This window comes from Nerophis lumbriciformis, linkage group LG19 (assembly GCF_033978685.3).
Source record: "Nerophis lumbriciformis linkage group LG19, RoL_Nlum_v2.1, whole genome shotgun sequence".
NCBI lineage: Eukaryota > Metazoa > Chordata > Actinopteri > Syngnathiformes > Syngnathidae > Nerophis > Nerophis lumbriciformis.
The window spans coordinates 22,316,625-22,331,745 of NC_084566.2; the positions used below are offsets into that span (position 1 = coordinate 22,316,625).

The 15,121-nt window shown below is 40.7% G+C and overlaps 4 protein-coding genes across 12 annotated transcripts in view; 3 read left to right on the plus strand and 1 right to left on the minus strand.

Annotated features, from left to right (window-relative positions):
* Nucleotides 1-665, plus strand: part of higd1a (HIG1 hypoxia inducible domain family, member 1A) — a 6,873-nt gene extending 6,208 nt beyond the window's left edge. The window contains exon 4 of the mRNA XM_061979302.2: nucleotides 1-665. This exon is cut by the window's left edge and continues 1,026 nt beyond it. The gene's annotated coding sequence lies outside the window, so the exon portion shown is untranslated.
* The window catches only part of LOC133618699 (coiled-coil domain-containing protein 13-like), a 27,576-nt gene extending 19,032 nt beyond the window's left edge, over nucleotides 1-8,544 (plus strand). The window contains exons 1-10 of one of the 3 annotated variants that reach the window (XM_061979294.2): nucleotides 846-1,070; nucleotides 5,691-5,851; nucleotides 5,917-6,062; nucleotides 6,125-6,267; nucleotides 6,338-6,400; nucleotides 6,466-6,579; nucleotides 6,665-6,769; nucleotides 7,604-7,750; nucleotides 7,813-7,989; nucleotides 8,074-8,544. In XM_061979294.2, coding sequence (XP_061835278.1) covers nucleotides 5,694-5,851; nucleotides 5,917-6,062; nucleotides 6,125-6,267; nucleotides 6,338-6,400; nucleotides 6,466-6,579; nucleotides 6,665-6,769; nucleotides 7,604-7,750; nucleotides 7,813-7,989; nucleotides 8,074-8,280 — 1,260 coding nt within the window. In that variant the 5' untranslated portion in view covers nucleotides 846-1,070; nucleotides 5,691-5,693 and the 3' untranslated portion in view covers nucleotides 8,281-8,544. Of the gene's footprint in view, nucleotides 1-845; nucleotides 1,071-5,690; nucleotides 5,852-5,916; nucleotides 6,063-6,124; nucleotides 6,268-6,331; nucleotides 6,401-6,465; nucleotides 6,580-6,664; nucleotides 6,770-7,603; nucleotides 7,751-7,812; nucleotides 7,990-8,073 lie in introns of those variants that run through there. The other 2 variants (XM_061979292.2, XM_061979293.2) reach the window with 2 other exon arrangements.
* The window catches only part of gjc2 (gap junction protein gamma 2), a 122,424-nt gene that overhangs the window by 62,417 nt on the left and 44,886 nt on the right, over nucleotides 1-15,121 (minus strand). The window lies entirely within an intron of this gene.
* Nucleotides 12,660-15,121, plus strand: part of LOC133618695 (coiled-coil domain-containing protein 13-like) — a 31,657-nt gene continuing 29,195 nt past the window's right edge. For 6 of the 7 annotated variants that reach the window (XR_009817327.2, XM_061979283.2, XM_061979282.2 and 3 more), the window contains exons 1-2: nucleotides 12,660-12,794; nucleotides 14,120-14,265. Coding sequence is in view for 6 of the 7 variants with exons in the window: in XM_061979283.2 (XP_061835267.2) it covers nucleotides 12,679-12,794; nucleotides 14,120-14,265 (262 nt within the window). In the remaining variant the exon portion in view is untranslated. Of the gene's footprint in view, nucleotides 12,795-13,056; nucleotides 13,175-14,119; nucleotides 14,266-15,121 lie in introns of those variants that run through there. The other variant, XM_061979284.2, reaches the window with a different exon arrangement.

Below are 15,121 nucleotides of genomic sequence, written 5' to 3' on the forward strand. Positions count from 1 at the left end.
AGTGTGCAGGTAAATAATGTATCTAACGCTTAAACCAGCAATAAACAAAAGGCGAGTGCTGTTAAGAAAAGGCATTGAAGTTTAGGGATGGCTATGCAAAACGAAGCTAAAACTGAACAGGCTGCAAAGTAAACAAAAACAGAATGCTGGACGACAGCAAAGACTTGCAGTGTGTGGAGCAGAGGGCGTCCACAAATTACATCCGTACATGCCATGACAATAAATACCAAAATAAGAGCGCAAGACAAAAACTAAAACACTTCAGAGGAAAACACCAAAAAAACTCAGAATAAGTCACGGGGTGATGTGACAGGTCGTGACAGTACACCCACTTTGAGACAAGAGCTATAGTGATGCATGGTTTCTTATGGTTCGAATTCATATCCAACAATTGCGAGAACGACTTTTTACTGTCAATATCGGCTACTGAGTTTCATTTTTTTTGTTTTCTGCTGGTGGTGTGCCTCGGGATTTTTTCAATGAAAAAAATGTGCCTTGGCTCAGAAATAAGGTTGAGAAACACTGGAATAATACACTGTAACTATAGGCTACTAGATAACCACATCTTTAAATTGCACAGCTAATTCTGTGATACACATACAATGCCTTATGAGTGATGTAGCTGATTCAATAATTATTTTAATAAATTGTGTCAGTATTTCTTATGCATGGTTGTGTTTTATTTTACTGAACAAAAATAAAAAGAGTGAAGCTTTTGTGAACGTTGTGTATAGAGTGAAATGTGGCCACACTGGCCAGTCAAGATTAGTTCGATGGGGAACATTCTAACTTACTGCCTTTGTCTCTACGTTGCAACATTATAATAGTACGTAATATAATGAAAGTCAAATATTTAATAAGGCACTTTTTAAGGAGAAAGGTGGCGAGTCGCTAATTTAACATTAGCTAGTAGCATTAGCGGGTCGCCATGACAGCCTTGTCGTTGCCGCGAGACTTCCCGAGATCTCGTCAGTGCTGTTGCCATGGACGCAATGGTCGGGCACAGGAAGCCACTGGGGAGGCTCTTAATTCCACACATACGCAAAACAGCCTCGTCATTGTAATGACAGGTGAGTTGATTTACTTGTATTTGGTTTTCTGCATGGTAAACAACTTAGTTGTAGGCGCCGTTGCAGGAAGTAGGAAACAGTAAATACGACAATGTTGCTGGTTGAAGTTTATTTGGAACATGTATATATTTTCGATGTGATACATTACATATTTTCTTTTCTCTTGACAACATGCCCAAAAAGGAGTAGGAAGAAGCAAAGCTGGTTTAATGCCATCCCTTTTCCACTTCATAGCACATGAACACATGTTTTATATGGGCGGTATAGCTCGGTTGGTGGAGTGGCCGTGTCAGCAATTTGAGGGTTCCAGGTTCGATCCCCGCTTCCGCCATCCTAGTCACTGCCGTTGTGTCCTTGGGCAAGACACTTTAACCTCCTTACCCACACTGGTTTAAAAATGTAACTTAGATATTGGGTTTCACTATGTAAAGCGCTTTGAGTCACTGGAGAAAAACGCTATGTTAATACACTTAATTCACATGTTCACTTCCTGTTTTCAATTTATAACAATTAACATGCATGATTTCTAAATACAACCGTTGTCTTAATAGTTAAGTCAATTTTGATTCACTTAATGAAATATCTTTTCACAAACTTCAAGACGTGTCATAATTCCTCTTCTGCAGGCGAGCTACTTTTTAATTGATCAAGTCGTGGGGATCTACCTCATTCATATATATAATTTATATTTACTTATTAATGAAACATATGTTTTTGTTAACAAGTTAAAGGTGTTTAATGATGATACAAGCATGTTTATTAACACATAGTTAATATTGTTAATAAATTAAAGGTGTTTAATGAAAATACAAGTATGTTTAATACATATTATTAATATTGTTAACAAGTTAAAGGTGTTTAATGATAATGCAAGCATGTTTAACACAGAGTTAATATTGTTAATAAGTTAAAGGTGTTTAAAGATAATGCAAACATGTTTAACACATACAGTTAATATTGTTAACAAGTTAAAGATGTTTAGTGATAATGCAAGCATGTTTAACACATATAGTTAATATTGTTAATAAATTAAAGGTGTTTAATGATAATACAAGAATGTTTAACACATAGTTAATATTGTTAACAAGTTAAAGGTGTTTAAACATAATACAAGCATGTTTAACACATATAGTTAATATTGTTAATAAGTTAAAAGTGTTTAGAGATAATACAAGCATAATTAACACATATAGATTCCTTTCTTTCATGAAGACAAGAATATAAGTTGGTGTATTACCTGATTCTGATGACTTGCATTGATTGGAATCAGAGAGTGGTGCTGATAAGGTCCGCATTTTCGAATGGAGGAGAAAAAAAGTCCTCCTTTCTGTCCAATACCACATGAAAGTGGTTGGTTTTTGGCATCTTATTTATCCAGCTTCCGTACTCCTTTGTATACACTTTACAAGAAATACATTGTTGGCAAACTCCGTAGCTTGCTAGCTTGTGCACGCCAGCTTTCTGAGACTCTTATTTTGGTAGCGCAGGCAGGATGAAGCAGCGCTTTTATTGTGCAACTGTGCAGTCGGTCTTTGGAGTTTTGACGACAGGTACGGCGCCAGAGTCTGTTGAAATAAAGTGTTTCTCGCCTTCCAGTCGGTAATTTTAATGAGCTGGCAGCAGCCAGCGTCATCTCAGAAGACCCTCGGGTGCCGTGAATGTCAATCAAGTGACGAAAGTGACGTCATAGTGAAGATTTATGATCGCTCATTTTTAGGACTATTTTTTTAATGGCTGGCTGGTGATCGACTGACACACCCTCCGAGATCGACCGGTAGCTCGCGATCGACGTAATGAGCACCCCTGTTGTAAACACTTTTTGAGTTGCATCAGTTTGCTTAATTTAGTCCATAATTTATTGTTGAGCTGTTATTGGGCTGAGGTTGCTGAGGTAGTTAAAAAGCTCCTCGGTGGCAAGGCCCCGTGGGTAGATGAGATCTGCCGGGAGCTCCTTAAGGCTCTGGATGCTGTGGGGATTTCTTGGTTGACAAGACTCTGCAGCATCGCGTGGACATCGGGGGCGATACCTCTGGATTGGCAGACCGGGGTGGTGGTTCCTCTCTTTAAAAAGGGGAACCGGAGGGTGTGTTCTAGTGATTGGATCGGCAGTTCTTTTGACTGTACTGAATCACTAGAATCAGTTCCTTAAATTGAGTCGTTCAAAGAATGTGTCCACCGAATCCCCCCCCCCCCCCCAACAATAGGAGGGGGGGGGGGGGGGGGGGGCGTGCGTAGTACAGTACAGTGCAGACATTCGCGGGAGAAGCAGCAAATAGGGTGAACGCGAGTCCCTACACAGCTCTGTGCATGCAGTACACCAGGCAGTGAGTGACTGACACAGCGCCACGTAGTCAGCACAGTTCAGTACGTGAACCTGAATCACTTCTGCAGCAGCAGTTCTGTGTGCAGGTCGGCGAATCATGAGTCAGTCAGTAACAGCTTCCCCAGCGGCAGATCTCGGTGTGTGTCAGTTTGCGAACGACACAAGCCCTCAGCACCCAATGAACGACGCGCACAGTGACTGAACGAGAGCCTCAATGTGAAGTCCTCCTCCGCGACACAGTCAGTTCTCTGTGTCAGTAGGTTCACAAGGCCTGATTCTGTCGTTCACTGAGTTATTCATGTCGTTAATACGCGGTGAACGAATTGTTCGCTCAGTCCCTCCCCCTGCCCCCATGATGAGTAGCTGGCTGCGTCGTTCGCCAACGTCGAGGGTTCAGTGAGTCACAGAATGCGCCAGTTCCACTCATACCAGCATGGTCGTGGCGGAGCTCAACTGAACTGAGAAAGGAACGAATCAGTTCATGAAGTGATTCGGTTCAGTACGTTCACTCAAAAGATTTGTTCGTTCGAACGAATCGTTCGCGAACGACACAACATTAGTGTGTTCTAACTATCGTGGGATCACACTCCTCAGTCTTCCAGGTAAGGTCTATTCAGGTGTACTGGAGAGGAGGCTACGCCGAATAGTCAAACCTCGGATTCAGGAGGAACAGTATGGTTTTCGTCCTGGTCGTGGAACTGTGGACCAGCTCTATACTCTCGGCAGGGTCCTTGAGGGTGCATGGGAGTTTGCCCAACCAGTCTCCATGTGCTTTGTGGACTTTGAGAAGGCATTCGATCGTGTCCCTCGGGAAGTCCTGAGGGGAGTGCTCAGAGAGTATGTATCGGACTGTCTGATTGTGGCGGTCCGCTCCCTGTATGATCAGTGTCAGAGCTTGGTCCGCATTTCCGGCAGTAAGTCGGACACGTTTCCAGTGAGGGTTGGACTCCGCCAAGGCTGCCCTTTGTCACCGATTCTGTTCATAACTTTTATGGACAGAATTTCTAGGCGCAGTCACGGCGTTGAGGGGATCCGGTTTGGTGGCTGCAGGATTAGATCTCTGCTTTTTGCAGATTCTGTGGTCCTGATGGCTATATCTGGCTAGGATCTTCAACTCTCACTAGATCGGTTCGCAGCTGAGTGTGAAGCGACTGGGATGAAAATCAGCACCTCCAAGTCAGAGTCCATGATCCTCACCCGGAAAAGGGTGGAGTGCCATCTCCGGGTTGGGGAGGAGACCCTGCCCCAAGTTCAAGTACCTCGGAGTCTTGTTCACGAGTGAGGGAAGAGTGGATTGTGAGATCGACAGGCGGATCGGTGCGACGTCTGCAGTAATGCGGACGCTGTATCGATCTGTTGTGGTGAAGAAGGAGCTGAGCCGGAAGGCAAAGCTCTCAATTTATCTACGTTCCCATCCTCACCTATGGTCATGATCTTTGGGTTATGACCGAAAGGACAAGATCACGGGTACAAGCGGCCTTAATGAGTTTCCTCCGCCGGGCGGCGGGGCTCTCCCTTAGAGATAGGGTGAGAAGCTCTGTCATCCGGGGGGAGCTCAAAGTAAAGCCGCTGCTCCTCCACATCGAGAGGAGCCAGATGAGGTGGTTCGGGCATCTGGTCAGGATGCCACCCGAACGCCTCCCAAGGGAGGTGTTTAGGGCACGTCCGACCGGTAGGAGGCCATGGGGAAGACCCAGAACACGTCGGGAAGACTGTCTCCCGGCTGGCCTGGGAACGCTTCGGGATCCTGGACGAGGTGGCTGGGGAGAGGGAAGTCTGGGCTTCCCTGCTTAGGCTGCTGCCCCCGCGACCCGACCTCGGATAAGCTGAAGAAGATTGCTGGATGGATTTATTGTTGACTCATTTACTTATTAATCCATTCCATAATTAAATTCCACATACTAATATACTTTTTTTTTATGTTGAACGTGCATACAAATGTTTAAGTTAGATTTTTCTCTAAGGTTATATTTCTCCTCTTTTGCTTAATATAATACAACATATGTAATGTAAACATTGTTTTGTCCAGTTACAGCATATTTAAGCTGTTATTTATTGTGGTTTGGTGTACAGTAAACTTAAACTAAAATAGTTTATTTTAGAGCTCTTGTATTGGCGTTTTATTATATTTAAGATGTTTATATTTATCTAATTGCTTATTCTACTTTATACCTGTAAATATCCTGTAACATGTCTCAAAAAGCTGCTAGCAATTTAAGTGGAGCACTGAACCAAGTTAATGTGTGGAATGACAAAGAATTGTAATGCTGTCCACTTTGTTACTGTAAAAAACACAGATTATGGAGAACGGTGGCGATGAAATGACGGATTTTCAATTTCAATCTCTGCAAAAAGAGCAGGAAAACAGACAAGATCACGAACAAAGAAAAGAAAAGGATACATCTGTCAATGATTTGGAGTTCTTAAAAAAACAAGCTAAACCCAACATTGACGACAGGTAAAGTCTTAAAGAAATGTATCCATGTAATTGATTTATTGTATTAATCATTTCACTTTCTGTAGTCTTCCAAATGGCAATCAGTATTTGCTGGACCAACTAAGGGAACTGAAGGACTTGAATGGTCGCCTCTTTAAACTGCTGAGCGAAAAAGACTTTGAAATCAAACACATGAAGAAGAAATGGGAACAAGAGAGGCTGGTCATGTCTGGTAGGTTTCTATTCTAGTTTTTGGTCCCAATGAGCAGTAAACTAATGGTGTTGAGTGCTTAGGTGCATCCGGCTTGGCAGGGGATGCGGCTGCCGTCAAGATTGTGGAGTTGTCCAAGAGAAACCGACAGTTGACCGCTGAAGTGGAGCGAGAGAGGACCAAATCCAAACAAAACGGCAACAGACTCAAAGAGCTGGAAAAAAATGTAGGACGTACCAATAAAGTCATTTTCTGGATTAACTTGTCTCATGTCCCGCTTTTTCTTAAAGCTGCAGGCTGCTCTGCATTCACTACCACAAGAACAAAAGATTGTCACAGTGCAGCAACCACATTTTGAGGTAAGTATAATAAAACCAGTGTTTTTCCATCTGCTATACTTACTCATTTCTGTCCACCAAAACAGGACAATCCAGCAGTGAAAACCCTGAAGGAGAAATTAGCTGCTGCCCAGCTAAGAGCCACAGAGTACCGCAACCAAGTTCAGTCTCTCAAACAGGAGTTAAAAGTGGCTCAGAAGGTGCAAAACATCGCATTTGTCATGGCCACTGAACAAATCATTCAAAACCTGTATCCTTATGCAATGGTTATGGTTTTTGTTGTAGGTTTTGATGAGCGAGGTTGGCGAAGACATCAACCTTCAGCAATTAGTGAGCTGTCCAGGCAGCTTTAGAGGACGTGCACAGCAGATGCTGGCTCTTCACGCAAGGGTAAGATGGAGGAAATCAAATTATGGTTGAAAAGACTCCAGAGAATTGCAATTACATCAGAGTGCGCCTATGAGCAAGACATGGCTGCCGAGCCCACTGCCAAATAAGACACACATTGAAACTATATTGACGAGACAGCTGGTTAGTATATTCTAGCGAACCTCCGATGTAGATTACAGAGCACACTTAGTCTTGGATAAAAATTTGTGGCGGAACCTTCTTTGTATACTTATCTCTTTTTAAATACATTGTGAATTGATTTGTAGCATTCTATTACAAATATATTGGATATTATATGTATTTATGTGAAACAAGGGTATATATCTTCATAATTTAACATAACGGGGACCTGCAGTCAGGTGAGGCAGAGCTTCGAAGCAAAAAAAATTTAATACAAACAATAAATAGTAATATTTGTCCATTAAACTGTTATAAATGTATTTTCAATATGATTAAAATTTATTTTTTAACTTTCACTTCAGTAAAAATCACTACATTTGCACACAAACCCAACATGAGGCTTCTGGATATCGTGTGTGGAAGCTGAAGAGGCTGGGGGCGTGGCTTACTGTCTGGTGTGCTTGTCACAATGTCGCCAAAATAATGTTTGCAGAGACATTTTTACACCATGAATTTTGAATGGCCTTTTCTGGTGCGACTGTCACGTCACTATAATTATGTGATGTACTATTTTCAGCATTGACTGAGAAAAGAGCTAAAAACATGATTTTATGTAGATAATTTAATTACCTAATCTAGTGTGCACATAAAAAAATATATAGGAGCTATGAATAAACCGTAATAAGGTAAACTGAAGCAATCAGTGTGTTACAGGTGCGTGACCTCGAGCAGCAGCTGAAGCTACAGTCCTCTCTGTCAAGTGAGCTGAATGTGGAAGACCAGCTTCCTAAAATTAAAAATCAGGGCAGAAACATCAGCTACATCCGCAGCATCGAGAAGGAGAAAAAGGAAGCATTTCAGGTTTGTTTTTTTACCTTCTAATGAAGACATGATGCTGCCAATATGTTTTAACACCGCTTTAGAGGATCTCAGCCAGCTATGAAGCCCTCCAGAATGAACACGATCAAATGAAGAAAGAGCTGGAAGCCTCCAAAGCCAGGAACAAATGTCTGTCTGCTGAAGCTAAAACTCTGAAGGCTCAGATATCTGCCCTGCTGGTGAAGAGTAAACATGATGATGAGCTTGTGGACGCCCTGCTGGTAAGACCTAAATAAGTCTAACTTTCACTATACCTCAGAAAATATTTAGAGGATATTAAGATAATTTCCCTCTTTTTATGGCAGAAAGAGAAAAGCCGGATGCTGGAGATGCTGAGTCAGCTCACCAAACAGAACTCGGTGACCCGTCCCAGCCCGGTATCATCATTCAGCAGCGAGCTCTCGGAGCAGAAAACTCTCATCCAGAACTTGTACCAACTTGTAGCTGACAAAGAGAACACCATCAAAGATTTAGAGGCGAAAATCAAGCATGTCCCAAATGGTAATTACTGACATTTAATAAAAATCAAAATCTCTGTAAAAAGTGGTGGGGAATAATATTAATTAAATTAGTAGAATTGACTTTATATATTTCAATGAAAAAAGTTCGATGTATATTTTAGTAAGTATAGTATAATATTTTCTAAGTTTAAATAAAAACATTTATAGGACCAATTTAAAAAAAAAAAGCAAGCTGTGAGCTGCAGCCGTTTGGACACCTGACTCTTTTAACCTGTGTAAAGATGCTGTTCTATGTCAAATAGAGATTAAACATACTGCCATTGTATTAAGTGTTTGCTTTATTGTAGATGTGTTTTGTGCATTTTGAACTAGATGTACTCTATTAGCTAGAGTTTTGCTATACATAAGTGTCTATTGATGTGGTGTTTAGAATTCAGTTACCATGATGTAAGTTAATTTATTGTTTCATATAACGATGTGTCTTGTTATATTGTAAATATGTGTGTGATGCTATCCATATATGTAAAAGTTTCAGGTGTGGCCTGCCGATATCGGCCGACAAATGCGTTAAAATGTAATATCGGAAATTATCGGTATCGTTTTTTTTTTTTATCGGTATTGTTTTTTTTTGTTTTTTTTTAATTAAATCAACATAAAAAACACAAGATACACTAGTGCATTAGTACATTAGTGCACCAACCCAGATAACCTCCCTCCCCCATTTACACTCATTTACACAAAAGGGTTGTTTCTTTCTGTTATTAATATTCTGGTTCCTACATTATATATCAGTACAGTCTGCAAGGGATACAGTCCGTAAGCACACATGGTTGAGCGTGCTGCTGGTCCACTAATAGTACTAACCTTTAACAGTTAATTTTACTCATTTTCATTAATTACTAGTTTCTATGTAACTGTTTTTATATTGTTTTACTTTCTTTTTTATTCAAGAAAATGTTTTTAATTTATTTATCTTATTTTTATTTTTATTTTTTTAAAGTACCTTATCTTCACCATACCTGGTTGTCCAAATTAGGCATAATAATGTGTTCCACAACTGTATATATCGGTTGATATCAGTATCTGTAATTAAAGAGTTGGACAATATCGGAATATCAGATATCGGCAAAAAGCCATTATCGGACATCCCTAGTTCTGACCGAAAGGACAAGATCACGGGTACAAGCGGCCGAAATGAGCTTCCTCCGCCGGGTGGCGGGGCTCCCCCTTAGAGATAGGGTGAGAAGCTCTGTCATCCGGGAGGAACTCAAAGTAAAGCCGCTGCTCCTCCACATTGAGAGGAGCCAGATGAGGTGGTTCGGGCATCTGGTCAGGATGCCACCCGAACGCCTCCCTAGGGAGGTGTTTCAGGCATGTCCGACCGGTAGGAGGCCACAGGGAAGACCCAGGACACGTTGGGAAGACTAGTCTCCCGGCTGGCCTGAGAACACCTCGGGATCCCCCGGGAGGAGCTGGACGAAATGGCTGGGGAGAGGGAAGTCTGGGCTTCCCTGCTTAGGCTGCTGCCCCCGTGACCCGATCTTGGATAAGTGGAAGAAAATGGATGTTTAGTTGAATAGTTATGGAAATATGTCTATGGATATTCTCATTCATCCAGGTAAGTCTATGAGCATGAACTGATGAAGCCTACTTGGATGAGAGGCAAAACGTCTTTAAGACTAACTATTTGATTGATTGATTGAGATTGCACAGTGAAGTACATATTCCGTACAATTGACCACTAAATGGTAACACCCGAATAAGTTTTTCAACTTGTTTAAGTCGGGGTCCACTAAACAGTCCAGTTGCGATCGATTGAATGCCCTGCGATTACAAGTGAAAATAATGCATACTTGCCAACCCTCCCTGATTTTCCGGGAGACTCCCGAAATTCAGCGCCTCTCCCGAAAACCTCCTGGGACAAATTTTCTCCCGAAAATCTCCCGAAATTCAGGCGGAGCTGGAGGCCACGCCCCCTCCAGCTCCATGCGGACCTGAGTGACGTTTTGACAGCCTGTTGTACATGCACATGTGACCCACCCATAATGTGTCACATTTTTGTGTTGATTTGTTTAGTTTATTTTGTGGTTTGAATTTGTTTTTGGAGCTGTCATTACACATTTATCAGTATTCACATTGGTCAGTAGGGGGCAGTAGGGCGTTTCTTTCCAATTGAATGCTATCACCTGCAGACCGGAAGTGTCTTGTCATTCTGATGAGAGCGACCAGTCTGTGAATAATTGAAACGTCCTGTGTGCTTTTTCCTCCTGTATAACAGGTTAGTTTTGGTGAATCAACTCACTGAATAATATCCATGTGATCTGTATAAGTTTAAGTACACATTCTGATGGTGGAGCCTAACTCTAAAGTGTTTGTGAGTTGTAGTTTGTATTTGTGAATGAATCCAGTGTACAGCTGCAGTAATCAATACAAAATGGCGACGTGAGTACGCAATGTTTATATAGGAACTTCTGATCCTAATTCAGACTCCCAAATTAGAGCTCCCGTTTTCTTATTGATTTTATAATGTATATTTGTATAATGTGTGTGTTCTGAAATAGTGACAGAGAATAGAACAAGGATGGACAATTCAACCCTTAACTCAGCGTTTCTCAAAGTGTGGGGCGCGCCCCACTGGTGGGGAATAGAGACTTGACAGGTGGGGCGCGAGGAACGGGAGGAACTTTCACTTTAAATTTTTTTTTTTAATTATTATATTCTTAGATTATTTTTTTACTATGCTTTCATTTTCTATACACACTGTAAATCACTTTGTGATTCTGTCTGTGAAATCCGCTATATAAATAAATGGAAATTACCGGTACTTATTTTTACTGTAGGCTTTATATTTCTCGGTACGAGCGAAAGTTTGACAGACATAGCAACAGTAACTAATGGGGGCGGGGCTAAGCGGAACAAACTTTCGCGCGGATGGGTAGCAGGCTAATGTGTGGATCACAATTACACAAATATATACATTTGTGACTCGCACCTCAAATGTCGTCGAGCCAGAGCAAGCGCCTGCAGAGAAACAAAAATCTGACGGGCACACACTGTGTCATTCACCGGGAAGCACTCACGTCAAGGCAGCTCAGCCCCGAACTCAATGAGGTTTTAACAGATGTTGTGAGCGCGGTAAATTTGATCAAAACACGACCACTGAAAGCGCGACTGTTCTCTGCACTGTGTGAGGAAATGGGAGCTGATCATACAGCCGTGCTGTTTCACAGTGAAGCAAGGTGGCTCTCCTGGGGCAAAGTGCTGTCACTTGCCCTGTCTTGCCAAATGCATAGCTCCTCCTTTTTTTTTGGCGAAGATTGCAAAGTGGCACTTTTATTTGATTTATTATTGAACTTGATGCAAGTTATTTGATTTATTATTGAACTTGATGCAAGTTATTTGATTTATTATTGAACTTGATGCAAGTTATAACACTTTTGTTTTATTTATTATTGAACTTGATGCAAGTTATAACACTTTTTTTGATTTATTATTGAACTTGATGCAAGTTATAACACTTTTGTTTTATTTATTATTGAACTTGATGCAAGTTATAACACTTTTTTTGACTTATTATTGAACTTGATGCAAGTTATTTGATGTATTATTGAACTTGATGCAAGTTATAACACTTTTATTTGATTTATTATTGAACTTGATGCAAGGTATAACACTTTTTTTTTATTATTGAACTTGATGCAAGTTATAACAGTTTTTTATTTATTTATTATTGAACGTGATGCAAGTCATAACACTTTTTTTGATTTATTATTGAACTTGATGCAAGTTATAATACTTTTGTTTTATTTATTATTGAACTTGGTGGAAGTTATTTTATTTATTATTGAACTTGATGCAAGTTATACCACAGCTGCACAGTTATTTTATTTATTATTGAACTTAATGTTATTTTATGTTATTGAGTTCGAATGTATACAACTTGATGTTCAATAAATTTTAAAATGTTAAAGCTTGGCATTAGTGCTCTGTTGGGGCGATGGGGGCAGGTGGGGCTTGAAAACTCCCCCTTGTCCAAAGTGGGGGATGACAAAAAAAGTTTGAGAACCACTGCCTTAACTCAACAATGAGTAGAGAAGTGTTATGTGCGTGTATGTGTAAATAAATGAACACTGAAATTCAAGTATTTCTTTTATTTATTTATATATATAAAAAAAAAAAAAAAAAAAAAAAAATATACATATATATATATATATATATATATATATATATATATATATATATATATATATATAGCTAGAATTCACTGAAAGTCAAGTATTTCTTATATATATATATATATATATATATATATATATATATATATATATATATATATATATATATATATCTCTATCTATCTTAGCCACGCCCCCAACCACGCACCCCGCCCCCCCGCCCCCCACCTCCCGAAATCGGAGGTCTCAAGGTTGGCAAGTATGAAATAATGACATGTGTTCACCTCTGCACTGCAGCATGAACCTACCTTACGTCATCCTCATGGTCAGACCCCGACTTGTACTGCTCCTACATGGCTGCCCGGCACACAAATGCGTCGTGGAGTACAGGTAACATTGGTGAAAAATGGCTCGTTTACGTCATATTGACTTGAAATATTCTATAAATGACGCAGCAACTGTGTGAGACTAAAGCAAATGTCGTAACACAGTGCATTCCTGGTTATCACTACTGCGCAACAAAGGGCAATTACGTCTCATTTCTTTTGCGCAACAAAGGCTGAAATACCCGTGAGTTGAGTAATGATGCTTGTTGCGCAATATTCAGCGAATTAATGCTCCTCGGTGTGCCAATCACCACAGTTACAAGTCATTTTAGAAACATGTTCAATGGCCATTTTCGGTTTATAAACTGTTTGCTAACCAGCTAGCTAGCTCCATGAAATGAATGGAACCATGCAAAACCCACCAATTACTTGGGAAAGCAATTTGTGAGTTATGTTATTTTATACTCTAAATACAACAGTATTAGAAGTGACTTAACTTTGTTAACACTTGTATACTATATGTTCTAAATTGAATTCAACGCATGTGCTCAGGATGTGCACAAGATGGCGACATTTATACTTTTTATGCACTATTATTCACTCCTTGTTTATCCTGGTTATTTTCCATCCATTTCCTACCGCTTGTCCCTTTCAGGGTCGCGGGGGGTGCTGGAGCCTATCCCAGCTGCATTCGGGCGGAAGGCGGTGTACACCCTGGACAAGTCGCCACCTCATCACAGGGCCAACACAGATAGACAGACAACATTCACACTCACATTCCCACACTAGGGCCAATTTAGTGTTGCCAATCAACCCCTGGTTATTTTTTCCTCCTATAATTTTTTTTTAAATTAATCCACATCGACTAATACATGGAGTTTGTTGACCAAATTGTTTAAATGGGGATGAGCTCAACTCTCCATGTTCCAAATTCTACCCAACACTTAAACGCAAATATATTTGAATTAATCCATTTTGGCAGCACGGTGGTACAGGGGTTAGTGCGTGTGCCTCACAATACAAAGGTCCTGGGCTCGGGGTCTTTGTGGAGTTTGCATGTTCTCCCCGTGACTGCGTGGGTTCCCTCCGGGTACTCCGGCTGCCTCCCACCTCCAAAGACATGCACCTGAGGGTTGATTGGCAACACTAAATGAGCCCTAGTGTGTGAATGTGAGTGTGAATGTTGTCTGTCTATCTGTGTTGGCCCTGTGATGAGGTAGCGACTTGTCCAGGGTGCACCCCACCTTCCGCCCGAGTGCAGCTGAGATAGGCTCCAGCACCCCCCGCCACCCCGAACGGGACAAGCGGTAGAAAAACGGATAAATGGATGAATCAATTCTCATTTGTTATTTCCACAAAAACCAATATTTCAACAATTGTTTCATGTAGAGTCCGGCAGAATGAGAGTTTGTTGATCCAAATGAAGGAGGTGAGAGATGAAAACCACTCTCTCTTAAAACTTCTCGACGAAAAAGACTTTGAAATCAAACGCATGAGGAAGAAACTGGAGGACGAGAGAGTGCTGGTCTTGGCTGGTATGTTTTTGAATCGTTTTTTTCATCATTGCCATAAGTTTTTGATTGATTGAGACTTTTATTAGTAGGTTGCACAGTGAAGTACATATTCCGTACAATTGACCCCTAAATGGTAACACCCGAATAAGTTTTGCAACTTGTTTAAGTCGGGGTCAGCTTAAATTGATTCATGATACAGATATATACTATCATTTATACTATCATCATAATACAGTCATCACACAAGATAATCATCAGGGTGTATACATTCAATTATTTACATTATTTACAATTCGGGGTGTGTTTGTTTTGGGGGGGGGGGGGGGGGGGGGTTAGGTTTGGTTGTTATCATCAGTCATCAACAATTGAGAACAGAGAAATGGATATTGAAACAGTGTAGGTCTGACTTGGTAGGATATGTACAGCAAGTAGTGGACATAGAGAGAGAGAGAGAGATCAGAAGGCATAAGAAAAGTATCTACATTTGATTGTTTACATTTGATTATTAACAACAATCCGTGGAGGGTGTTAGTTTAGGGTTGAAGTTGTCTGGAGGTGTACTTTTATTGCGGTTTTGAAGGAGGATAGAGATGCCCTTTCTTTTATACCTGTTGGGAGCGCATTCCACATTGATGTGGCATAGAAAGAGAATAAGTTAAGACCTTTGTTAGATCGGAATCTGGGTTTAACGTGGTTAGTAGAGCTCCCCCTGGTGTTGTGGTTATGGCGGTCATTTACGTTAAGTAAGTAGTTTGACATGTACCGTATTTTTTGGACTATAAGTCGCAGTTTTTTTCATAGTTTGGCCGGGGGTACGACTTATACTCAGGAGCGACTTATGTGTGAAATTATTAACACATTACCGTAAAATATCAAA